The 27,050-nt window shown below is 37.4% G+C and overlaps 1 protein-coding gene across 2 annotated transcripts in view; it reads left to right on the top strand.

Moving 5' to 3' along the window:
* The window catches only part of YES1 (YES proto-oncogene 1, Src family tyrosine kinase), a 51,105-nt gene that overhangs the window by 18,185 nt on the left and 5,870 nt on the right, over positions 1-27,050 (top strand). The window contains exons 1-8 of one of the 2 annotated variants that reach the window (XM_066562253.1): positions 8,522-8,580; positions 15,404-15,676; positions 19,800-19,899; positions 20,576-20,674; positions 23,873-23,976; positions 24,155-24,304; positions 24,528-24,683; positions 24,982-25,161. In XM_066562253.1, coding sequence (XP_066418350.1) covers positions 15,412-15,676; positions 19,800-19,899; positions 20,576-20,674; positions 23,873-23,976; positions 24,155-24,304; positions 24,528-24,683; positions 24,982-25,161 — 1,054 coding nt within the window. In that variant the 5' untranslated portion in view covers positions 8,522-8,580; positions 15,404-15,411. Of the gene's footprint in view, positions 1-8,521; positions 8,581-15,403; positions 15,677-19,799; positions 19,900-20,575; positions 20,675-23,872; positions 23,977-24,154; positions 24,305-24,527; positions 24,684-24,981; positions 25,162-27,050 lie in introns of those variants that run through there. The other variant, XM_066562244.1, reaches the window with a different exon arrangement.

Consider the following 27,050-nt stretch of genomic DNA (forward strand, 5'->3'; position numbering starts at 1 on the left):
TGCTGGTATAAGGAGATGACAACAGGGTTATGTGCCCTGCTCTTCTCATTATGCTAGTCCCTGTTGTCAGAAAGATGTCTTTCTGCTTGTAACTTTCTGCTAAATGTTAGGAATTTAAGAAAAAAAAAATCCTGTGTCCTTAAAATCATTGCTCCTCTACAGGAGCCTGTGTCTCTACAATGGTTATAGATGAAGTTTGAATGAGGTATGAGGTGATCCAGCCTTCAAATTATCAGGAAGAAAAGGTAGGCAGTGCAAATACCTTTTTTGTTTCTGTTTGTCTGGAACAGACACTTGGTATGACTGGTATTCTTTTAAAATACTTGTCATGCTGTGCCATGCTTACACACACAGAAATCATCCCCCCCCTCCCCCCCCATTCATTTTTCCTGTTTATACATCTTGATTCCTTTCCTGTCATGGGCAATCTCCTAGACCTTTTTTTTTTTTTTTTTTCCTTTTGGAAACACTGCTTTTTATGTCATGATTTGTGGCAACTTTTTCCTCATGATCACACTGATCAAGTCCTGCCATCAGATTCTATCCTAATACTTGAATCAAATATAAAGAATTATTACAATCCCATTGCTACTGTACCACTTTTATTTTCCTATACCATTTACTATTCTTATGTCCAGTTATATATTAAGGATGGTAGAATTCTGTCAGGTCTGTTGGGTTTGGGGATTTTTTTTTGCATTGAAATGAGTTTTTTTTGCTTTGAAATTTTTTAGTTCCTACATCAACCTGAAGGTTCTAGAAAAGTAGATTGGGGTTAAAAAAATCACAAGAACATTTGAGGTTATGAGTATAATAGAAAAATATATCCTTTGGACATCTTACTCCACCAGATACAATCATGGTGGGAAGAGGAGTTCCTCACTCAGAGCTTAGAGGAAATCAGAGGCTGGCAACTTGGACCCAAAAGGTTATTGATGTTCCTAACTGAGAGAACTGGATGTTGTACAGATATGGTTTGAGCTCCTTACTTGTACTGACAAGTATGTAAAGCAGTTCTCAACTCTCTGAACAAAAATAGCAAAAGTCAGAAGTAGTAGCTATGTCAAGCTATGGAAAGATATGAGGGCAGGTAAAACAAATCACCAGCCCTTAGCACTAGCAGAGAATTTATCAAATAGAAATTGCCAGGCACTTTTAGAAAACAATATCCCCTCTAAGCTGGGACATAAAAAAGCTCATTAGTCTCTACCAGGTGGGAGTGGCTGGGTAATTCTTCCTTTTCCTAGCCTGGCAGTTTAATGCTGGGTGTTGTACGAGCAGAAAGTGCAAACCTGTCAGTTTGTCTGATAAGGAGCAATTGCTGAGCTCTCCATTGGATGTTGAATAGGACTTTGCTTGGGGACAATATCCCTTCTCCCTGTTGAGTGCTTCTACCAGTACTTGGTAGAAATATGAAGTGCTACCTACTGCTCCCCTGTAGACAGCTGCCAAGGGGTTACTTCCTTCCGTGTATTTCTCCTTTCTTCTTACTGTGTATTTGGGGTTTAATGTTGTATTGTGTATATCTTACTTTAGACCAGTCACCAATGAACTGTGTCACTCCTTTGGTGGCTGCAGGTCCAGGTATTTACCTCTAATTCTGCTCAGGCTCAGAGTTACCCCTCTTAGTACTACTCTTTGTGAATAGCAGTAGATTCTGGCCAGCAGTCCACAGATTGTTCCAAACAGCTGGACCCGTTTTTCAGCAGATCCATTTTGTGTTTAGTCCAAAAGACAGTGTTCAAAAATATGCAAAATTAATTCTTAAGGCTAACCTGTGGCATGATAGTATTGCATTGCTTCCTGCTGGAAAGATGATATTTAGAAGTATTAAGTTTATAAAGCTGGTAAGGACTTAAGGAATTTTGGAAGTTTAGGAGCTTAGCAAGGAAATCCCATTTCTGCTGGATAGGGATGACACATAACTTTCTCTCAGATACATCTTTTTTTCTTCAACTTATGAGAAGTGACAAATGCAAGTTTTTACACATCTGTAAACCATCAGTATAATAGGAATTAAAACACTGAAATAAGTAAGAAAGCTACATAACATATGTCTCCCCCACCTTCCAGAAGAGACATAGAACAATGGGAAGACTTTTTCCTTTTTCTTGTTTTATGGTGACATGATAAAATTATTATATAAGTTATTTTAAATGCTTATATTTTTATTTTGTTTTCAATAAATCCTTGGGTTTATTGAAATTTTCAGTCAGACATTCAAATCTGCAGTGAAGTGGTTTTCATTTAAGCTGTTTTAATCATGCTGCTTATTTTTGAAGATCAGCAGTTCTGTCATTGAAATATCTCTATCAGGCAACATTAGTTATTTTTGAATAGTGTAAATTTGTTGTTTCCTTGTTACTCATGACTGAGATCATTCTGACCTGTGACCAAAATTTTAAAAACTCATGCAGGTTACTGAGGAGTAAGTTGTTTGGCGTGCATGCTTCTGCTAAATCCCTAACAACTTCCTTCCACCCTTCAGTTTAACATTTAATTGAAATGGAAATTGTCCTTCCTTCTGGCAGTACTTCTAGAGTCAAAAAAATATTGCTAAAAGCCCTGCTTACTGGTTATGAACAAGAAAATTTGTTACTAAACAGCAGTTAATTAGCCTAAAGAGAATTCTTAAACACACTTTTTGTTTACTTCTGAAAACAAGGTACCAGAGTGATTGAGAATACAAAATGGCCAAGGCTTTACTTACCTATTTAGAAAAACTTTGCCTGAACTGGTCAATAAAAACTGAAGGGTATCTTTGTGCTGTGGTGTGCCCTTTTGGAAGTTAATAGTATTTACTTACATGAAATATGTCAAAACTATTTCCTATTGCTCTTTGATTATTAGTGGTTTGTTTCTCTTTTAAAGATAACTTTCAGCCCTCTAGTAATTGCTCCAGCATATCTTCTCTCCTTTACTCACCCTTCTCTGCTCTATTACTGTTTTATTTGGTATCCTCTACCATGGCTAAAACTTACCAAAGTTATCTGTTGTGCTCACTTTGCTCATGTTCAGGGAGTAGTGACTGATGATGTGTTTTATGTGTTGTTGGCCAGTCCATGCTTGGAACATATATTAGAGGGAACTATGTCACAGGGAAGGCCCATTGACTAATATGGAAAACCTTTTAAAAAGGGAAACAAAACTGATGTCATCTCTAAAATATCATTAGAAGACTTCAACATTGTTTTTGAGCTGTATGTTGATAAAGTCCATCACAGGAAATACTAAGATAGTTTCCCTCTGTTTCACTCCATCAAATAAGAACACCCTTAGGAAATGGTAGTCTTTGACATATTCTGCAGAAATGCTTTTATGAACTGTGCTTAAAGCCCTTTCAGTGGTTTTAAGTGGTAGAGTGAAAATCAGCCGAAGGTGAGTTGAAACAAAAGCCAACAGGAAGCAAACACTGTGTGGTTCCATGTCACATGCCGTCATTGCAGGCTTGGTATGCTTGGTACAAGTCTCTCTGATTGCTAGACTGGGACTGGAAAGAGTTTAATATTTTGATCCCTTAAGCAAATGAAACTACATGAATGTAAGGGAAGGTAATATCCAAATTTTAGAAAGCAAAGATTGATTTTTTTTTTTCAAGCAAGTTAATGAAATCACTAGTTTAAGTGCCTGCATTTGGAACAAAACTTTTCTGCTGGAGACACAGGATACACCTACTTTGCAGGAACCAGCCCTTGTTTAGGACAAGTGGCTGTAACCTACAAATAAGCCAGTCTTGATTACAAAGACAGGAAGAATGTGAGTGCTTTCCTGTGGTGTGCTTGCTGAGGTGCAGCAGCAATGTCTTTGTCCTGCAGAAGCAGATGAACTTGGAAGGTAGAACTGCTGCATAGCTGAGCTCCATGCACATTGCACAACACAGTGCCAGGTGCTTGCAGGGCAGATGATGAACAAGGCAATGCAGTATTCAAGATAAGCATAAGAAACTCACAGAGTAGTGGTGAGACTCCTACTGTGTCCTTTTGTCTCTGCTTTCAGATGAGTGATAGAATTCTGAATTTTTTTTTTTCCAAATTTGTCCTGCAGCTCCAGGATTAGAGTTACCTGGATTAACTGAGAGTCATGTCTGTTTAATACAGAAAAATTATTATTTACTTTCAGCAAGAAGGATGTGCATCATGCTTTCAGGATATGGAAAATTCTGTGCAAGAGCAATGCTGAAAAGGACCTAAGAATCATAATGCTGCTGTCAAAATAAATAGTAAAGATCTCAAATGGGCCCAGGGAGCATCATGATTTTCCACAAAGTCAAGTGCAAAGTCCTGCTCCTGGATCAGGAAAATCCCCAGCAGCAATACAGACTGGAGGAGGAAAAAATTGAAAGCAGCCTTGCAAAGAATAAGATAGATGTTGGTGGATGAAAAATTGGGCATGAGGTGACCATGTCCTGGGCAGCATCAGAAGTGTGGCCAGTAGGTCAAGGGAGGTGATTCTGCCCCTCTGCTCTGCTCTGGTGAGACCCCACTTGGGGTGCTGTGTCCTGCTCTGGGGCCCTGACCATAGCAACAATGTAGAAGTGTTAAAGCAGGTCCACAGGAAACCACAAAGATGAGCCGAGGGCTGGGGCATGAGGACAGGCTGACAGAGTTTGGATTGTTCAGTCTGGAGAGGAAGTGGCTCCAGGAAGAGTTGTTGTGGACTTTGAGTATATAAATGGAGCGTGTTAGAAGCACAGAGAGAGACTTTTACCAGGGCCTGTAGTGACAGATCAGTTTTAAACTGAAAGACCATAGCTTGGTATCACATAATAGTGGGAAATATTTCAGGATGAGGGTGGTGAGACACTGAAGCAAATCACTCAGAGTTGTTGTGGATGCCCCATCCCCAGCCAAGTTGCATGGAGTCCTGCTCAATGTGAAAGATATCCCTTCTCAGGCTCATGTGGGGCTGAAACTAGATGATCTTAGAAGACCCTTCCCAATCCAAAACATTCTGTGATTATATGAAAGAAGGATTAAGGAATATCCCCTACTTTGAATGCCATGTGTGTTCCTAATGATCACTGTTAATGAGAGTTTTTGAAAAAACTGAGGGATCTTGGAGATGATTTGATGAGGTGATTGAGTGACTGAAGAGGCACTTGATGGACTGGAGCCTAGTGGGACTGCATGAGTCTTGTCAAAGGGAAGGTTTAAGCAAGCTGTGATCTTTATTACACTGGAAACAGGAACAAGGTAGCTGTAGGGCTCCAAGGCAAAGGTGTTTTCTGGATGTTGCCATTAAATTCAGATGGGATGTGAGGCATGTACTTGCTGTGGTTACTGTGCTCAAAATGTAGGACTTGCCCAGACAGTGGGTAACAGTCATTTCAAATGAGTTTGGGCATGTGTGTGCATTCAGGACCATAAAAGGAAAAATTAATTTAGGGCAGCCCTATGGCCTCTATTGTGCAAGATGCCTGACTAGCTAATTAAGATAATTTCTCCTGGTCTTCTTGCCTATGAACACTATTATAGCTGTCAGTAGAGAAACAATAGAACAGCACTAATGATAACTATTAGGGTTATAATTCTTGTTTAAAAATCACCCAGCTCTTTTCATAAGGGTGTTATTTAGCAGATGTCATCTTTTTTGTTTGTTTCATTTTGAATTTCTTTACAATTTAATTGTACTTTTCCCTTTTTTTTAATACACAAAGGAAAAACACTATTGATTAAAGCTATTGATTAATGAAGAACAATGTACATATGTATTTGTAATTGTTTATACATACTTTAACTTTTTGTTTTAGTTCAAAGGTTGATATTTTCCAGCTGTCTTCTTGGAATCATTGCTGTTGTTCAGCAGAGAGCTAATTGAAGGAGGTCTGGGTGTATGGTCCTTGAATAAATGATACTGCAACATTTTGTCAGTAATTTGACTTAATAATTGGACTTAAACACTTTATTTACTGATTTTTCTTAACATGGTAATCGTGTCAAGCATATTAGGATAAAACAGCATTGAGAATAAAGGAGAATCTGCATTCAGCTTAGGGTGATGTTTGGCAAAGAGTAGATGGGAAATTCATGCCTGCAAAGCAGGAATGTGCATGTGTAAAGTACAGTGTATCAAACACATGGCAAATAAATCATGTCTTAAGTTCCTTGAGGTTTCTTATCAGTGACCATGTGCTATAATTTAGATGAATATAACATTATAGGGTCTTTCATTGATTTATCGCTTTAAGTTGCTGCAACTGTTCCTTTCTGTTATATTTCTAAGTTGACTAATGAAGTTGCAAGAGGATTCTTGCTGATATTGAATTCTTCTGTCATCTTCAAGTATGCCCATCCGACAAGATGAAAATTATTCATAAGAATTTAAGTGTCTCTGAGTTTCTGGGAGCTTGCAAATGTTGTCATCCCTTTTTCATATGTAGTTCATAGTTGAACTTTGAAAGAAATTGCTTCTTAAATTATCTTTTCAGAACAAAAGTGCAATTTGTTCTTCTACCATGTAAGTTTTATGTTGGTTTTTCTGTAAGGCAGATGTCCCTTGGGAACATGTTTTGCATGCCTCATGCTGTGAGACCCAGAAAGCCAATGCTAGTTTAATTTAGTAAACAAAATTTAAAAGTGGCTTTTTTAATAACTTTTGGATACTTTCTTTTTAATATCCTTAAATAGAATGTCTGAAAATTGATTGAAAATGGTCTATGGTACGAGGCATAGGTATCATAGGTTTGTTGTTTTCCAAATAAAATTTAATGAAAGCAAAATATTTCTATTTATAAATTGATTCCAGCATCCTGTCTAAAATATCCTGGATATCTTTGACAAGGTATGATGTGCCTTAAAATCTGAAACGATCTTTTGACCAGGCTTTTTAAACATATCCAACTTTTAGCTTTTAAGATACTTGTAATTATTTGAATGTTAATAAAAATAGCCATTGCACTATTAAAAAAAAAACAACAGCAGAATTGTTCTTTTCTGCATGTATTTATTGACTATCTACTTAAATGTTCATGACAATACAGCAGCAGTAATATTGTCTAGACAATATATTGGTTGTTTTGTCTCTAGTATCATCTGTTGTCAGAGAAAATGTCTTTGTGTGGTAAGGGCTTGAAATTGTATGGCTAGACATTGTAACTCTAAATTTTAAAAATGGTCTTATCTATATGTATTATGTATTTCATCACATAAAACTGGGTTTGCAATTCTGATACTTTAGTTAGTCTCTCCCTTGTGATCTTGATTGTTGGAATAAAGAAAATTATTCCACCAGTGTTACGTATTTTGCATCGTCTGCCTTTTCACCCTTTCTGAAAGTGAAGAATATGTTGACTTCACTCAAAATTCAGTATACATCCCGAAAACAAACTTTTTTTATGTAGAAGCTCTATTTGGCAGTTGATAGGGGTTTAAAAAATTAACTATTTAACTTTGCTGTATTTTCTCTGCTCTGCTTTGGAAGTTAGGAACAGCTCCCTTGTGATGTCAGTCAGGTACCCCTGACTGACAGGTACCCCAGCTAGGCTCTGTGCCTGCTGCAGCTGGGTTTGGGGTGTTTGGTACTTTTCCGTTTGCTTGGGGTTCTTTACCATCCAGTAACTTATTTCTTTTTGCTTTCCATTGTCTTGCACACAAGGTAGGCAGCTTCCAGCTGAAGTGGGGATTGTTTCTGTGGGCAGATGGAATACCAGGAGGTTGATGGTGGGAATGTGCTTTTTTCAGATGTTGAGCAGTTTGGATGAGGCAGCCTTGCACTGGTCTATCAGACTGAAAGTCAGGCTGCTACAGTTGCTCTTTCAAGATCTTAGTCCTGGCCCTGGCTGTGATATTCACCCCCCTGTGGGCTTTCCTAAGCCTTGTCTAGATCAGAATGTTTCTGATGTTTAAGTCAGTGTCAGTATAGTAATAACTACTTCTATTTTCTTGGATAAGATTATTTTGACTTAAACCAGTAAGCATAAAACAATTCAAGTGAAGACATACTAGAATGCAAATCCTGTGCAGATGTTGCATCAACAAATTCATAAGCTGGGACATACCTGTTGGAGTATTCTTCAGGTAGCTGAGTCCTTAGTCTTGGGGTAGAATTTCTGAGCTACAGGTTGATGGAAGTCAGAGCAGTCTGCCCTCATCCTGCTTGTCTCGTGTTCCAAGGCATCCCCTGCTGATGCCTCTTTATAAAAAGAGACAAGTCTTATTTTATGTCAGAGCCCATACCCACAGTGAGGAGTAGAACTCCTGCTTAGAGGCAAAGGCCACTATTGGAGGCAGAATAATAAGCTAGGTCTTCTTTGACGAGAAGTGTGTTAAGAATTACAGTAGGCTTGCTTTCTTCTACCTCTAGTCTGTCATTCTTGGCCACTTCCTAGTCTAATTGGAAGCACCACCTTTTCTTACATAAAACATCTGATCAAAGAAAACCTACTACCCTAGATAGTGTAGGTGAAACTTTGACTATAAATAAGCACAAATTTATGAGTATGTCTGTTTTGCAGAGCCAGCTGGGTATCATCCATGACATGGTCATTGTCTCCAGTATGCTCTTGAAGCCTTTGCCTGTCTCTAAATTGAAAGACACTTTAGAGGAACACAAATCTGCACCTCTACAGATTCAGCTGTCCAGGTGCGTGGGTGAAGATCCTACATGTGTTTGACCCAGATAAAAGGAAGAATGTAACAGATAAAAAATAAGAGAGTGTTCACATCTCTCCTAATTTTGCCTCACTGATAACCCTTAATTCCACTTTTGTTTTTAGAACTTTTCTTTGCCGTAGTCAATTTTTCCTTCAACTTTGCAACCTAGCATCCAGTGGGACCTTAGAGTTGGATTGCTAGGGCCTGTTGTGGACTGGTGTGAGGATTGTATTGCCTGCTGGGGCAGTTCCATCTCCTACCTGTTAGTTCCAACAAGGACAGTAAGTGTTTCCTCAGTAGAGAAGCCTTTGTTTGGGATGATCCAAATTGGAGAACTGTAAATCCTTAGACTCCTGCATAGGTACAGTGTTCAAAATCTGACACATCTGGGCAAATCTCCCATATCTAAGCCATTCAAACCTCAGAGGAAACAAACTTCCATTGAACTTCTTCCATTGGGGGGAAAAAAAAAGTCAGGAAATCATGGAAAGACACGAAGGATTGAAGGACCTTCTTCTTTTAGCAGTTTCTGCTTATCCTTGATTTTAGGTAGCATTTTAGAATCTCATATTCCTTCAGTGAATTACTTCAGTATTCCTTTGTGATCTTGTAAGCCAGCTAACTGGTTCCTCCACTAGAAGGATCAGTATCAATCATTAATTTAAAGCAAATTCAAAATTCTGAGTCCTGTAAAAAACACAAACCAGAATAGCAATATGTAATATTTCCAATATCTCTTGACTCTAAAATGCAAAATGTCCACCTAAAAAGCATTTTATTCTCAGTTTTTTTCTCTGTACAGAATCCTCTGTTTGCTACACTGGGTTTGCTAGCTGTAGCTTTATTAGAAAACAATCCAGAGTCTGTTTTGTTGCTGTGAAATCAAAATCATTATCACGGTAGCCCCTCATTTTTTTGTTCAATATGTTTGTATAGTCATGATCAGAGAAGCACTAGGTCTGTACAGTCATTAGGATTCAAAAGTTCAGCTTGCCTTAGTAATAAAGAGGATGGTTTTAAATATCTATTTTAGTGTATGGGCAAGATGAGATCCAATAGTACTGATTTGTAGTTATTTTTTCGTGTAGAACTCCACAAAGATGTGTGGTAAACATTGAAATTCAAGTAACATAAATGCTTGCTTCAGTGGGGGTTTTATGAATGCTTCTTCCTTTATCTTCACTTTTTGTTCCTTATTAGATCATTAATTGCAAGGTCATGTCAGTTGCACTTTAAATGCATAATGATGCAGACTCTCTAAGGCCTCATTGCACTAATGTTGCTGCTAATTATAAAACTGAATACAGTAGAACATCATTCTTTGAAATGTCATGGATTGTTCATGGTAAAATAAGCAAACCCTGCAATTTATGACAGCTCATAAAAGATAAATTCTATCCCATGATAAAAACGGCGTAATTTTTTAAAACTGTATGTACTTTGCAAAGAACAGAGGGCAATTCTTTAGTACACTGTCCTTTATAAACAAGGCAGGTTGTTTTGTAGACAAGAGAGCCCACTCTTGTTTTCATACCAAAGCACTGACCTGTTAAAGATGGACTGAATTAGCTGGATATTATCATAGTGGCTAAAGACTTGTTACCTCTTTACTACTGGTTTTCAGTTTTTTCAGTCTGTGTCACATCTAATAAATGATTTTTCAATACCACCAGCTGAAGCCAGCTGTTTGGCAGATGCTCTATGCTGTTTGTCCAGTGTACAAAAAGCCAGTATAGGTTCTGTGTCTCTGTTGACATGTGGAATCAGCTCTACACTTGTTTGAGCAAATAGACAGCTGCCAGCTAATGGATCCATTAGCAAACTTCCCACAGAATATCCTCTCTTTATCGCTGCATGAAATTTTAATAACTTTTAATCATTACTTTAGTTGAAAGTTAAGAAGACCTTTTTGTAAGGCATTTGTTTCACAGAAGTGAAGGCATGTCTTTTCTTGACAGAAACAATTTCTTTTTTATGCTAACACTGAGAAGTCAAGCTACAGTAGCAGTGGAAATCTTCAATGTTTTTTTCATCTTTTTATTAGCCATTTGTGAACCTCAAATTATTTTTCTGTATTAGGTAGCATGGAGAGTTACTTTATAGTTAGAGGATTTTTTGTATGTTTTAGGTGGGAAAATATTTGCAGTCTTGCCTTATCCTTCTGGGAAGAGACTTGATTTGCTTGTTCTAACTTGACTTACTCTTTGTAGTGAAAAATCACTTCTATGCTCTTTTTTAGCTGTATGGACAATTTCAGTAATCAAAAGTAATGAAATCAAAATGTTGAAAACTGCTCTTCCCTTAGTGATTGTCTTTTTCTGTACCTCTTAGTTATGGTACAGTACCTGGTTTATATGAGAGGTTGAAAAGAGAAGTCCCTAGAGCATCTTGCCCTTTGTGGTGCCTGGAAACTGCTACATGTGACTGTCACTCCTGGCCTTACTCAAGATGTAGTCTCCAGAAGGCAATTGGGACATGCTGCATTGTAACACAAGAGCAAAATCAGAGAGGTATTCAGTTGGCCCCAAAAGGAAACACCAGTTTTCTTGGATGTCTTTTGTTTGGTTGTTTTGGTTTTTTGGGGTTTTTTTTAATAGTGATGGGTTTTGTTATCAAATGCATTACAGCAAGTGAAACAAACATGAGCCTGTTCCAGCCTTTGGTTCAGGGTTTCAGATGGTAAGACCCAGCCCTCAAAATCTCTGTGCTGATGGGTAGAGTATGGGGGAAAGGCAGCGCAGTGTTTAGAGCATTTGCAGGCTGCTTTGCTCTAAGGCATGTGGCTGGAACACAGTCAGTTTATCCACCCAAGTTGAAATCCGCTCTTTCAATGAAAACTTTTTCTAATCTTCCTTCATGCCAGTAGGAGACCTTCATTGAAGCACTCCTGACAATCTTGCATCCCAAGGAACCAAGGAATAACTTATGTAACTATCAACTGGAAGGAGCAAAGACACATTAGATAAACAAGTAGGTTCTTTGTGACAGCCACCTCTCTGGGCTGGATGGACAAGGCTGCAGACACCCTGAGGGAATTTGTCAGTATGCTAAGATACAATTGCTTTAGAAGAAAAACTTGTTTTTCTTGGTCTGGTAGTTCATCCTTAAAGGAAAGCAGCAAAATGCCAACACGAAGACTTTACTGGCCACACTTTTCAATTGTTGTTGAACAAAGCTTTCCTCTCGTCTGGGACTCTGCTATAAAAAGGAGTTGGGATGATAAGAGAGCAGCATTGACTTTCCTGGAGTTCTCATCTTGTCAGAGTGTTTATTAAGGGTCTTCTTCATTGTGTGAGGTATTTGTAGGGTATTGAATGACAATTATCTGTTGCTCTTTATATGACTTCCCCAAAAAGCACAAATCCAGTGAGATGCTACTAAAATTTCATTTGATTCCGACTTCCTGGGGTACTCTCATTCTTCTTTTGATTTCTGTGGGCAGCCTGTTAACCTTCAACTGTCCTTAACAGTAATCATTTTAGTTTCTGTTTCTACTTGAGAACATTCTAACATAGGTTTGTTTTCATCTAGAAGGCAGAACAAGACGGCTGGATTTATAATCCATGCCTTTCTGAACATGGTTTCCTGATAGACCTCCAGCAAGCTGACTGCCACCTTCTCCCACCCAAAATGTGTGGCACAGTGATCAGAATCAATAGGTGAATGTTCGTTTCAAAAAAAGAACAAGGTGCTGAAGTTACTCAAATAAATTGCCTCAGACACCAGTTTGGCGTGAAACAATGATCTAATTAGTGGGAAGTTAGAGGCTTGTGAATAAGATACCTTGGGCCAGCATTGCTTTAAATAGATTGACTTCTGCAGTGAAAATAGGAATTTCCCATTTGAGTCTATTTTAAAGAGTTCAGTGCAACAGAAAGAGAGCTGTTAGCTATTTATGACAAAAATGTATTCCTTAATATGTTTTTGCTGGCCAGGCAAAGGTTGGTAAAAATAGGTGTAAAGTTATTTCAGTTACATACATTTTTGATAACAAATGTAATACCAGAATAATCAAATCCAGCATTGCACACCAGCTGCTTAGGGATCTTTTGTTCTTTATCCAGCAATTTATTATAAGACTAAACAGTACTAAGTCGTTGGGGGTTTTCCCCCACAGGATGGGCAGTCAGGGATTTTTTACTGCTTGCTCTTGGTTTATATCATCTTCTCTCCCCTCATGCTTCTAACTTGTCTTCACAAATGCATATACAGAATTTTACTGCAGTTCGCACCTATATTTTTTTGCTTTTGAAAGCTAGGGAGTTTGCTCAATTTTCTTTTGTGGCTATGCAGTTATAAAAGTGTTTACATTTTTGTCTGCTTATTTCTGAATGTCTTTCTCTTTGAAGTGCTGATTGAATCTCTGCTGTTAATCTCTTTAACCCCTGAAAGAAGATTACCTTAACAGTGAAGTGGCTGGGGAGGGGAGAAGCAAGGGAGAGGTTGATTCTGTTTTTCTCGAATGAATTCAGGTCTTCAGTAAGGGCTTTTCTTTGTGACACTCAAGCATCCCAATAGTGAGTTCTTGCTGTTAACACAGCCTTAGTGGGTGAGCAGGTTGGGGTGATAGTAGTTACCAGCCATTTGATCAAATCAGCAATTCCTTGGGCAGGATCCAGCAGTTTTACTGGACTTGGTAAATTGTTTGCTATTTTTTTATTACTTTTTTTTTTTTTAATCTTGAGGTCTTATCAGCCTGCTACAAGTTAGGCAAATGGCACAAGGACGGAAATACATTTGTGATGGACATTTGGACAGATGTCTGTGTGCTTCCCTTTTAATCTACTTGATTAACATTAGTAGTGTGCTGGACTTTTGAATTGTGTGCTCAACTTTCAGCCAAAGGCAAGTAATCAGTGCTATTAGAAAAGACATTTTTGTAAAGGTGATTGGATTTTTGTTCAATGCTAGCAGAAAACAGAATTTAAGTTTTTTAAAAATAGTCAAGTAGGCCTCAGAGGAAGACAAGAATTCACAATAGGCAGCCACATGGCCAAAAGAAAGTATTTGGGATTATAGTGTCTGTTTGCAGCAGTAGAGAAATTAAAAGGATGGGATTCTGGATGTTTGACTTCTATTGTGAATTAATAACTGGCTTTTCTACTGTGTATAGTAATGTATACTTTTTGTAAAGTATTTAGGCACATTGCATTCTTATTCACATATTTGAGCCTTGCTCTGTTAACATTTGTTCATAGTTAATAAGTTGGCAATAATAGTATAAGAAGTAAGAATAATTGAAAAGGTGTGCTTTGTGATGATTCATTATTCTGTGGAAAACCTTAAATGTGATTTGTAAAAGGGCAGTTATTTGACTTTGTTGCTGCTTGTTTCTGCATCAGTAATTGTATTACATTGCAGTATTAGGGGCTGAAATGACAGGGTGAATATTATGTTTTTGAGCATTAAATTTTATAGGGTGTTTCGCTGTCTGTGGACCTTGTTCCTTCCAGGAACTCTGATTCATGGTTCTTGAGGAAATTACAGTATCTTTATTATTGTAACGGTTAGTTATACGGAGGGTGTTATTTTCTCTCAGTGTGACTGTATTACAGCAGTATTTGTTTAGTAAAATTTACTTTGTTCCATATTTCTGTGTCTAATAGTTAACAAGGTAAGAAGGAATTGAGAAGGAAAAAAAGATTTAGACACACATTGGGAAATACTGTATTTTCCTAATTGTTAGTTAGAGTCCATGAAATTGTTGTTGTACTTATAAAAATATGTGGTTTTCATGCTTTCAGGCTCCTGCTGTTTATTTTTTTAATTGATTCATTAGAGAATGTTGAGCAGTTGATTTCCTGTGTCTATAGAGGTTTTACTTTTGTAGTTAAAGTAGATTTTTAAACCCCCTCCTGCAAATAACACAGGGATTTTAATGCCAGACTTGTGCTGCATCTAATAGATGCTGCTGTTTTCTTCCTGATTTGTTTCCTAACTGGGGTAAGCCAGAAAATGCCTGCTACCAGTTGTCACACCACCTGATAAATGACAGGTGGTGACTTCTTAAGGCTCAGTCGGTGTTAATTGCGGGTGACAGGTCTCCTCTGATTGCCTTCAGCAGCAGGTAATAGGTGCCCCCACGGTAAAGAACTCTGGCACTGTCTGCCTGTTGTGGGAGATGCAGGCACTCTTGGGCCATCAGTTGTCACCTGGCCAGGCACGGTTCTGTTTCTAAATCCCTTAGGAATTGTAATTACTTTTGGGTTTTTTGCAATTGTAGTTACTCTAGAGCTTAACCCTATCCTCTGACTGTTGAAGATCTGAGGTTTGTTTGTGAGATGTATTTGGGGGACTGGCAATGGATGAAAACTTCTTTATGTCTTTAAAGATGTCAGCAGTTGGTCAAGACTTCATTGGCAGATCCTTAAAAAAGAAAGCAGGAATGCCCCATTCATTTTCTTTGTAGAATTGCTTTGGATTTGCTTCCTATAATTGAGTCTGGATTTGTCACATCTGTTTCCCCCTCCACCCTGGTATAGAAGATTCCAGTGTCTTTTCCTCATCTGTTGCCTGATTCCTCCTTATTTTCTTTGTTACCATTTACAGTCTGTCAAGTAACCAGGATGAAGAATAATTCAAATGTGCTGTTATTATGTGAAGTTGTAGAGGAAAGTAATTAAGGCTTCCTTAGTCTGGTAATAGTTTAGGTTTTATTCCAGAACATTTTTTCATCGGAGTTCACACTCTGCATGGGGTTTAACAGTAATAAATTCGCATTTGGATTAACTTTTTGGGAATATCCTGTGTTGGCTATCTTAAGACCACATGAAAGTGAACTCTTTTTCTTTTTTTCCCTTTCATCCTCACAGAAACAACGATGGGGTGCATTAAAAGCAAAGAAGGTAAAGGCCCAGCCATGAAATACAGAACTGAAAATGCTCCAGAACCTGTTATTTCCCATGTCAGTCATTATGGATCAGATTCCAGCCAAGCAACACAGTCACCTTCAATAAAGGGATCAGCAGTTAATTTTAATAGTCATTCCATGACTCCTTTTGGAGGGCCTTCAGGAATGACACCCTTTGGAGGAGCATCATCTTCATTTTCAGCTGTGCCAAGTACATATCCTAGTACTTTAACAGGTGAGTGTTACATAAAATGATGCTATTATTATTTAGTATTATACCCACAAAAAGTACTATGACACCTTGCCACACAGAAATAAATTGCAAATTCCTGATTTTCAGTATCTTTACTGCTCATGTAATAATTCAACCTGTATTCACTAGTGACTGGGGCATAAAGGTTGGGTGTTTTGGCTTTTATTTTTGTGGAGACAGTTAAGATCACAGAACAGAGAAATTTAAGAGTTACTAAAGACAGTAATGGGAATAGTTGATAAACTTACATTAGAAGTTGTAAGCTGTTGAAAGGATGTGTATGGGATAATGGCTTTAAACTTGGAGGTATGTACAAAATGAAAAACACTTCAGATTCAGGAAATTGGTTTTTAAACTGGTTTTAAGTCTGACTGCTTTTAAGTTACATTAATACAACATTGAATGAATTTATAAAACTAAACTGGATTTGCATTATATTCTATGTACTTTGCTGTGGGAACAATATGTGTGAAATGAAAGAGTGGAATTCCCATTTTTGGTGGTCATATGAAAACCAGAATGGAAAATGTAAAGATAGAATTTGCAGCACACGAGACCTTTTTGGCTGAGGTGTAGAAGATACAGCATTTTAAAGCAACATGCATATTTGATGTTATAAACCCACCTTGATATTAAAATCTTAAAACTTATAAAAATACTGATTGTGTCCATGTTACTGATTTAATTGTTTTGATGGATATTTTTGAGAGGAAGCTGTGATTTTTTTTTTGAGAGACACTAAGAAGACAGACTAATTTATTCTAGAAGCTCTTTACAGAACTTTCAGAAAACAGAGTAAATAATTCCTTAATAGTCTATTTCTAGTTTCCCCCAAACCTCTAATGTTAGCACAATTACAGTGCTGAAGTGTTTGCATTGGTCCAGTGGCATTTAAAGTCTTTTAAAAACACAAGAAATCTGAGATCCATGAAAATACATTCTGACCTTGGCATTAAGCAATTCCGGAAACCAAGTATGAATTGTCAGGTAATGATCACCTCATGGTCCTTTTCTTGGGAGTACATTAAAAACCAAATAATTAAAATGAACATCTAGCCTGTATCATTTATGAGTCAACTGTGAATCCCTCTTTTGGATGAACATATGCAGAAATTAAATAAGGGCAGCATTTGTTTATTTTCATTAGCTCTGCTGAGGAAAGTTTATTGTATTTCATTTCCCCCAAGAACCTTGGAATATTTCTTCTTACTAGATCTGGTTCTTTGGTTATGTAGGAATGTCCAACAGTGCATGCAAGCACTCCTGGGCATAACCAGACATCAGGGATGTAGCCCCCCAATGGATACCACAAATCCTTTGCTGCAGAGACCAGAAGGGATGTTCTCTTGCCTGCTCCTGTTCCTGCTGGTTGTTAAGCGTGTTATATCTTGAACCAGAGTCAACAAGAGAGATTTCTCATGAAAAGAGAGTCTGATATCTCATCAGTGTGAAATCAGTTATCAGCAGGCAGGCTGATTTGTGTGAACGCTTCCATTGTTTTGCAATTAGGCAAAATGATACTGCATATGAAATTATTCCTCCTTGTTCTGTAAAACCAGCCCATCCACAAAAAAACATACATACATAAATACATACATACATAAACAGAATTGCAGTAACAATTATTTGGTGCATTCAGTACTGCCTTTCAGATCAATCAAAATTGGGTGGTTTTGTGAGCAAATGAGATAGCCTTTATCTGCTGTAAGCTTTTTGTATTTGTGACCAATAAAACACTGGATCACATTCTGTCACCCTTTGTTTCACAAGAGAGGAGAATAGATGGGCTTGTCAAACAGGATGTAAATGTCAGTAGTACTTATCCAGTTGATCAGTGATGAGTGACAAGAGGATGATATGGTTGTCATCATGGCCTGTAGTGAGGCTGAAAAGTTGAGCCATCTTTTATTCCTCTAGAGCAGAAAAGAAGAAGAAATCTGAGTTAGTCACACTGCTCCTGTATTACACACTGTCTGTCTTCAGATACGCTGAATTCATAGAATATTGCTGAAAATCAAAACAGAAAAATGGATTACTGTTCCTGTCTTCCATGAAGCTGTGCTAGTACTCTGTAATCCCCTTGCTGAACAAGAAGGTGAAGTCTTCTCTCCAAAAGCAGTCACAGATTGAGGATGGCATATTGACCTAATAAAAGGAAAATCTTTAAGGGAAGTCTTGTGGCTGCAGATAGTTTGAGCAACTAAACTAGATCACCTCACAGTGGTTCACAAAGAAAACAGCTGCAAAAGATTTGAAATATCATTTGTCAGTATCTTTGTTTAAATCAGTCCGTGCTGATGCTGTTCTCTTCAAGTATTTTTTTATTCTTTGCTATGAAAAAATAGCACTTGTGACTGAGAATAAAAAGAGGTTTTATGGTAGCTGAAGTTTTTCAAGTTTCTTTATATGCAGTTAAAAACTTTTGTGATATTGTGACTTGAGAGTATTGATTGTTTTCATCTGCTGAAGAACTTTCTGGAGATGGTTTATTTCCATAACTCTTGCTTTCTGTTTGTGTGAATACTGTTTGTATCCTCACTATTTTCTTGCTCCACTTATCAGTTTGTGTCATCAAAATAATGTAGTAATATAGAGAAAAATTGGTAGAACTGTTTTGATTTTTAACTTAAATTAGGAACTGCTAACTTCTAAGGAATATTTTCATTCATTTTGAGTTCATAAATCACACTTAAAAAAAACCCCCTCAATTACTCTAACCTCCTGTGGGGATTTTGTTCTGTTTTTCCTAGCGGAACTGTAAATTCATTTCCAGCTGAGGCCTGCTGAGAGACTGTAACCACAGGAAGACTCCTAATCAAACTATTTTAGGTGATTAGGAGGTCTTATGTCAGAAAGTACACATTGCAAAAGAATATTGCATATAGACTGTCCCCATTGCATTATGTATTCTTCCCTTCTGATCATGATAATACTAATTTTAAGACCTAAATTAGATGCAACATGTTTCTCTTGGTAGGCTTTCATGCATATCCTGATATGTACATGTGCACATTAGAGATGTAGTATTATATGTTTAAAAATATGTTATTGGTTGGACCATCATTAGGCTTCCTAAATGTTAATTAGACTAAGAAATAGCATTTCTAGGGCTTAAAAAGTCTTTCTGAATTGTCTATTTGCAATTTTCTATTTTAACTTTCTCATGGTTATGGTACATGGTTCTTTATTTTTGCTAGTAGCTTGTCCATCTCATACAGCCTTTCCTCCTTTCCCTCTTCCTCTTCTCTGTCTTCCCAGTTTTATAGATTAAGTCTTTGAAGTATAGAAAAATGTTTTCTGCTGCTAAGTGTAGAAGCCTTCCTACCATCCACCTCTCTTACATCTGTCTTATTTAGGGAACATGTTCAACAGCGTGCACTATACCAGCAGTGGGATGAGACAGCAGATTCCTTAGGGTTGGTGGAGTGCAGCTGTTCCTCATGTGACCTGCCTTGGTCCTTGTTCTCTGGAGTCATGCACTGATGGATCATCCTCAGCAAGGGTCTGCTTCACGGGTGGGGAGACTTGGTGGCATCAAAAAAATCATCAGTGCTAAAGCAGAGGAATGTCTTTGTCCCCAAGAGAATACTTTAATTTCTGGTTCAGTTCCTTGGGTAGGTCTTGATGTGTAACCTCCAAAAGTTGGGAATGCATCAGTTATTTATAGCTAAGTGCAGCAGGAACTTTCACTTCTGTGAAAATTAGTGGCTGATGGTTCACTATTGTGGTGGTGTAGGTTCTTCCAGAATTGCATTTCTTAACAAGAAGCAAGCTTAATAAAGAAGCTAAGGGTTTGGGTTTTTTTACCGATGATGTGTCATTGCAGGTTTCTGTACCAAAGTGCTGTAATTATTAATGTGGTTCCAGTGATGTGTCTAGTGGCCTTTCGTGGTGCGGAAGCATATTTTCAGAATGTCTGTTTATGGGCATAGCTCTCTCCTAAGAAGTTAGCAGGTTATTGATCTGTCTTCCAAAATGAGATGCAACCCAGAGTGTTTAGGTGCTTCCAAATCAAAACTGATTTATTGTTTCATGGACAAGTCCTTAAATCAAGTGTTGCAACATTACTGCTATATCATACAGGATTTTTTTTCTTTTTCCTAAGGTGGTGTTACTGTATTTGTGGCCTTATATGATTATGAAGCTAGAACTACAGATGACCTTTCATTTAAGAAAGGTGAACGGTTCCAGATAATAAATAACACGTAAGTGTTCTCATTCACAGACCTCACTAGGTTGTTTGAAATAATTAGATCCTTAGTTCCTTTGGAAATCTGTGTATCCTATTTCAGTGAAGGGTAATTGATTTCTTTTTTGTTTAAATACATTCAATATTCAACAAGCATGGGGTTAAAATACATAATACTGCTAATACAATAATTTTTCTGGTTGAGATCAGTGTTTGGGTGCAGATGTAGAACTGTAGCAACTGTGGTAGCCCCAAGCCTTTTCTCAGTTGGGTGACCTCCTTCCCCTCCCTGCCCCAGCAAGGCACAGCTACCCCCTTTGGGGCAGCAAAAGTGGGGACAGGTGCTGCTCCATCCCAGGCTCTGCACCTGGAGTTGCTCTCTGATCTGGAGAGGCAAATGAAGACTAGATAACTCAGAAATTTACTTACACATCTCTGCCATAAAGCATTCTGGGTTTACATTAAAAAAAAAAAGCCCCAAATCTTTAAAATATTAAATTCCACTAAGAGGCATTTGTGTTGCTCACAACACAAGATATATGTAGGTGCAGCACAAACTATTTGAGATGCCCACATAATTAAAATAACGTGTTACCTAAATTTACCTGCCTTTCATATGCAAGTACATTACAGGTGGTATAGGATTATGTGTTGTGTTTATATGTGGAAGAGGTAATGATGTTTCATTGCAGGGAAGGAGACTGGTGGGAAGCAAGATCCATTGCTACGGGAAAGACAGGCTACATCCCAAGCAATTATGTAGCTCCTGCAGACTCCATTCAAGCAGAAGAGTAAGATACTGTATTCTGTCAATTTTATACACTTCCTACCCTGTGGTGATACTGGTTTTTAAATTCATTATATGTAACATTTAAGGGTAAAATAGGAGAATACTATTAATGAAAGGATAGCAGTGCTACTTGGATTATGTCAAAGGTACAATTATTGGTAAGCATGGGGTGGACACTCACGCAGATGTTTTCTGCGTGCTTGCTACATGCAGGGCATGGAGAAAGGAGAAAGGTTGGGAGAATTCAGTAATGATAAAAATTGGAGGGCAAGCCTTGTGTATCATATAAAGCAAAAATTTATGAGTTTTAACTAAAGAGTTCACACACCATCAACTCTAGGTTTTTATCCCTATTTTTACTTGCCAGACCCTGAGTCAAGGTCAGCTATATACTTGGTTTTACCTAACTTTACATTCTAAAAAAGCATTTGAGTGCACAATTATTGTTAATTTATTAATCTGTAAGAACTTTTTGGTGACACAATTGTTTGATATGCTAAGGACTGCTATGAATTTGGAAAATTATACTGCTTTGTGTACCAGTGCTTCATACATTCATTTACTAAAATCCTGGAGTGGTAGACAATCACATAAAATGACTGTGGATCCCGTAGGTTGGAGTAGAGTTTTAGGTTATCCTTGTTCCAAGGGATTGTATTTGTTGTACTAGAAATATAAAGTTGCACAGCCCTTGTTTCAGTGATACTGCCAATCAGCAGTTCACTGATATGTGCACTTCTCTGTTTGCTACTGCATGTCTGGGAAAAGTGCCTTATTTTCAAGATGTTTGCTGAATCTCAAGCTGAGACTTCAACGTGTTGATGCTGCTGCTCTCACTTGGCTCTGTGCTATTAAGAAATGATTGCATCAAAGATACTCTGTTATTTTACACCCTTGAGTTTCATCTGGTTTTAAAATTATTAACCTTTTTTTATTTTGTGGGGGAAAAAAGTCAAAGATTTCTTTTTTTTTTTTAACTATGCAATAAAAGCTTAGGCTATTAAAACTGCAATGGTGGTAAAATGGAAATGATAGCCCTTTTACAAAGAAAGCATAGCTCTTAAAACACTGGCCAGAACAAAGTGGTGGGATTTGTCTTAAGTTTATGTGATGACTGGAGGTGAGAGTAAAGAGTGATGAATGAGGAACCTTCTAAAAAGGTTTATTTAAAAAAAACCTAATTTTATGAAATTAGTTTTATGCTAATTAAATTAATTACCTTTTTGATCTTACACAACCCTTTAAAAACCCCATACAAACAGGAAAAAAGTGGATGCATAAACCCATACATTTGTAGTGCAGTAATAAAAAATATATAAAATTATAATAATATACATAAAATAATATACATAAAAATAATTTTATGCTAATTAATTAATTAATGCTAATTTTATGAAATATCCCCACAGCATTTGGAATACAGTTCATTTGCTTTGGAGTTTGTTAGCCCTGTGCTTTGATAGAGTTTGTAGATTTTGTGTAGTGACTGCAATTAGAGATAAAAGTGCAAATGTCATACAGAGCCCCAAGTTGCTAAGAGTTTGTCTGTGGCCTTTTCTAAGCCTGAAACTGCTTTTGACAGGATCCATATTATTTGTGTGCTTCTTTTAATGGCACCATAATATAAATGTTTAATTGTCTCTAAAAAAGAAGCAATTAAACTCAACTATTATTTTATAGGTAGTGAAATAAAACAGCACTTTACAATATAGTTTGTAAATTGTTGTAGTCTGAGGAAGAGGCATTTTTATGTGACGTTATGAACTAGGTTCAAGTTTGCTTCTGTAAGATTTTAGGTTACATTCAAATTGTCTCTAGTGTGTATACGCTCATATCCATTTCTAACTTTGCACGTCTCCTTCAACACTCAAACTGCAAATACAACAAAATGTAAGAAAAAGTTTCAAATTCCCATGTGATTGCACAGGCCATTCTGTTCATGGCCAACAAAGTGATCCCTCTTTATCTACATTTTTCCCCAGAAAATATTTCACCCACAAAACCATTGTTTTGCAGCAGTTTGCAGTACTGTTTTTCCCATCACTCATGAAGCCAAATTAGCTTGACGATAAGATAGTGACAGACAAAAATGTTTGAAATTTACACTTTACATCACTTGTAACTTCTGAGGCATTTAATAAAAACAGATGTAGTTAGAAATACATCTAAATACTTCCAAAGTCTGGGGATTCATAGGAAGATGGACCTTAAAATTATCACTGGCTCAGAACAGCGCTGTGTGGAGGATGTTCATCAGGATGGGCATGCTGTGGGAGTATAGAAGAAAAAACTCCTTATGTGAAAGAGCTGAAGGCAAGAAAAAATGCAAGTCTTCTAAAACATCTGTGTTCTTTTTGGTATCAGAATAATTCAGCAATTTGTAAATTGTAAGCTTCACAAAGAAGTAAATGATGTCTATCATAGGGTTGTTCCTAAATGATCAATATAAAAAAGAGCTCTCTCTGCTGAGATAGAGAAAGATGTGAGGCAACAGAAATTGAAACAGTAGAGTTTCCAGCTGAGTATAAGAAACATTTTTGTCGTGAGGACAGCCAGGAAGGGGTACAGGTTGCCCAGGTTGGTGATCTGTCCTTCAGGGTTTTCAAGCCTGAAGCAGACTACATCCTGAGCAACTAGGTGTGATGTCACTGCCTACCCTGCCTGCAGCAGGAGGCTGGACCAGAGAACTCCAAGGGTCCTTCCAACCTGAATGAACCTGTCCTCCAATGATACTTATGCACACTCACTTTGCATTAAATATTGTTTTCTAACATAAAGCCAAAACTTTTTAAAGAAGGTATTTCAGCTGCAGTTTTGATTGTGCTACCAAAGTGTGTCATTTGATTCATCTTGCCCTGAAAACTTAGCCTGAGGAGAGTGTTTCTTTCAACATTAAGAACAGCTGATGTCTGTTGTTAAACCAGCAGGAAACCATAGTGTTTGCAGATACAGGCCTCTTCGCATGTATTTTGTAAATAACAGAAATGAGAGTCATACAGAAATAGGTCATTTTAATCTTTTGTCTATATGGATGTCGTTGCTTTTGTTGATCTGTATCTGCTTTGGGATTTTTGTAGCCCAGCAACTGTTTTGGAATATTAGTAGTCCAGTCAGTGCTTGAGATTTCTAAATCCTTTGCTTATATGTGTACCAAAGCATAGGAAGCTTTTATTTACACATTTCCTTTTACATTTTCTAGGTGGTATTTTGGTAAGATGGGCAGGAAGGATGCAGAAAGGCTACTTTTAAATCCTGGGAACCAGCGTGGTATTTTCTTAGTAAGAGAGAGTGAAACCACTAAAGGTATGTATGTGTCTGTGTATCTCTTCTCTCTCCCCAACACCAAGGTGAACATTGTTCTGCCTGTCCCGTGATACACATGAATGTGCACACCATGTGTGTGTGCCATGACACTTGGGGAGAGACGTTAAATACCTTTTTCTATTTTGGTGAAGAACCAGATGTGATTTTTTTTTCCTAGGTGCTTATTCCCTTTCTATACGTGACTGGGATGAGGTCAGAGGTGATAATGTAAAACACTACAAAATCAGGAAACTTGACAATGGTGGATACTATATCACAACCAGAGCACAATTTGAATCTTTACAGAAGTTGGTGAAACACTACAGAGGTAAGTCCAAGTTCCAGTGTCCCAATGTTACCCTGTGCCTACTGTGAGGAAGAAGGACTGCATCCATAGCTTATTCTTAAAATTCACAACTATAAAATTTCTTTCTGATTTCAACAAAAAGTAAATGGACTAATTGTTTTTTATCAACATTAAGATGTTACTTTTCTTACAGTTTTAGCCTTGCTTAACTGTGAAGCTGTTGACTATTTTTTCTGTTTTCCAGAACATGCTGATGGGCTGTGTCATAAGCTAACAACTGTGTGTCCCACTGTGAAGCCACAGACACAGGGACTAGCAAAAGACGCTTGGGAAATTCCTAGAGAATCTTTGAGGCTGGAAGTTAAGTTGGGCCAAGGATGTTTTGGTGAAGTGTGGATGGGTAAGAGCTTAATGTGACACATTTCAGTTGTTCCTGTGAATGTTTCAGTAGTATTTTAAGTAAGTCGGTATCGGGATCTGAAAATATAATATCGTAGAGAAATGAAGGGAAAAAATACCAGTTATGATCATGTAATCATGCATGTAATGGTAAAATTAATATTCAGTATTGTTCTAGTTTATTATTATATCTAGTTTATTATTATTTCTTAGCTAAGAAAAGGGAAGCAAAAAAAAAGTTTCAGCAGAAAATCTCTTCAGTATTACAGTGGGGAATAAAACCTGATCTGTTTCTCTAGGAACATGGAATGGAACCACAAAAGTAGCAATCAAGACACTAAAACCTGGCACAATGATGCCAGAAGCTTTCCTGCAGGAGGCTCAGATCATGAAGAAGCTACGACACGACAAGCTTGTTCCGCTGTACGCGGTCGTTTCTGAGGAACCAATCTACATCGTCACTGAATTCATGACAAAAGGTGTGGGACAGAATAGTTAGAAATGCTACATTTGAAAGGTTATTTAAAACCTCAGCAACAAATCAAATGTTTAATTAATGTTAGGTATAAGCTAACTGGAGTATAAGTGTTAATTTTGATTAAATTAAAATGAGCAACGCTTGACCTACTTGGAGCAGTCCTGATTTAGATTATGGGCAGAGACATGATTCTTTCGCACATCTGTGTCACCCTTTCTAATCTTCCAAGTACAAGACTGGGGGGTTTTCTCCTCATTTTTAGTGTGTACTGTCCATCACATTTAAATGGAACAGCATAGCTGGGAGTATTATTGTGAGATTATGCCTGCCTGTAGACAGGTCATGCTAACAACAAAACATGTTGTGCTTTGGGTTTTTTAGTGTTTCTTTCCCAGCAGTGTAATAGTAAATTTTAAAAAGGTTGAGTGGTTTTTTTTCCCAGACTCCCTCCTTTATCCCTTTGTTTTCAGTCTTTGATCCTTCTTCCTTTGCTCTGTGTCATTTCCCCCTCCCCCTGCTGCTGAAACAGAGATTTAGAGATTTAGGCAGAATGTAGAAATAAACATCATAAGCATATGACTGTTAAGAAGCAGCAGATTTCCAAGTCAATTATTCCATTTTTTATAAAATGCAGACTTCTGTTCAACTCAGAGAAAAATTTTGCTATCCTCATAAGCTACAGAAGCAAGGGAATGGCTAGTTGTGTTCAGTACTGCACTACAAATGTATGGGTTTACTTTTTTCCTGTTTGGATGGGGTTTTTAAAGGGTTGTGTAAGATCAAAAAGGTAAAAATGAATAGAAAATGTAAAAACTTCCTTCTGCATTTTTGTTCCTAAATAACACTAGACAGCCATGCAAAGTCAGTTTTTATTGTTCAGAAATCAAGTTTCAGCAAGGCAGTAAGGAAAAAAATATTTATAACTGCCTAAAGAAAAGCAAAGTTCACTACCAGAACTGGTTACCTTGCAAAAGCAAAAGAATTGTAATTTGTCAAAGTTATGGATTTAAAATGCTGTTGGAAGCTTCTCTTTATAGCTTTCCTTTGACAAAATTCTCATATTTTACAAAACCCACAGAATTTCCTTGTTCTAAGCTACTAGAACAATTTATTTTTATTTCCCCTTTCACAAGGAAGAGAAGCAGGTACAAACTGCAAAGTATCCAACTGTTTTTTGCAGTGTGGACAGGTTACTAGAGATCAGTGTGAAATCTTTGCTCCTCTTCAGTCCTTTGATCTCATGAACCAAGGTCAGAAAAAGTCTGTGCAAACACACACAGCAAACAGCAGCAGCAGTGTGGGTCTGACCTGACACATTTTTACTTTCACTGTGCAAAAATACAGCAGGTCACTAAATTTATGTTGGAGAAATCTAATTCAGAATTACTGCTATGAACTGCTGTGAATCCACTTCAGGATATGCAGTCAAGTAGTTTCTTTCCCCACCTTGGCCACACTTGTAATTTTGTTACTGTAATTTGGACAGTGACAAGAGTGATTAGTTACCAATTTTCACCAGTTTCTTAGGAAAGAGATCCTATTCTTACCATGTGTGACATAATGCCACCTGTAAAAACTCATATGTAGAGACAAAGCTTTACTGCTCAAGTAGAGGTTGGAGTCTTAACAGAAGCACAGGTCCTTGGAACTGGTTTCAGATACTGCTCATGTAATGTTCTGGGTACAATTGCATTATATAAATGGGAGAAAATAAGGTATTGTGAAGAATGGAAGATAGTTTTCACTGTAAGAAAGAAAAAGCCACAAAATAAAAGCAACAATTTCAGAATAATTTCTCTAATATAAGGGATAGAGGTTTTTTTGTTCTGCAATTATAAATCTCACAGAAGAAAGCCCAGCTAGGAGGAGCACTGATACCAACAACACTGG

Source organism: Molothrus aeneus, chromosome 1 (genome assembly GCF_037042795.1).
Source record: "Molothrus aeneus isolate 106 chromosome 1, BPBGC_Maene_1.0, whole genome shotgun sequence".
NCBI lineage: Eukaryota > Metazoa > Chordata > Aves > Passeriformes > Icteridae > Molothrus > Molothrus aeneus.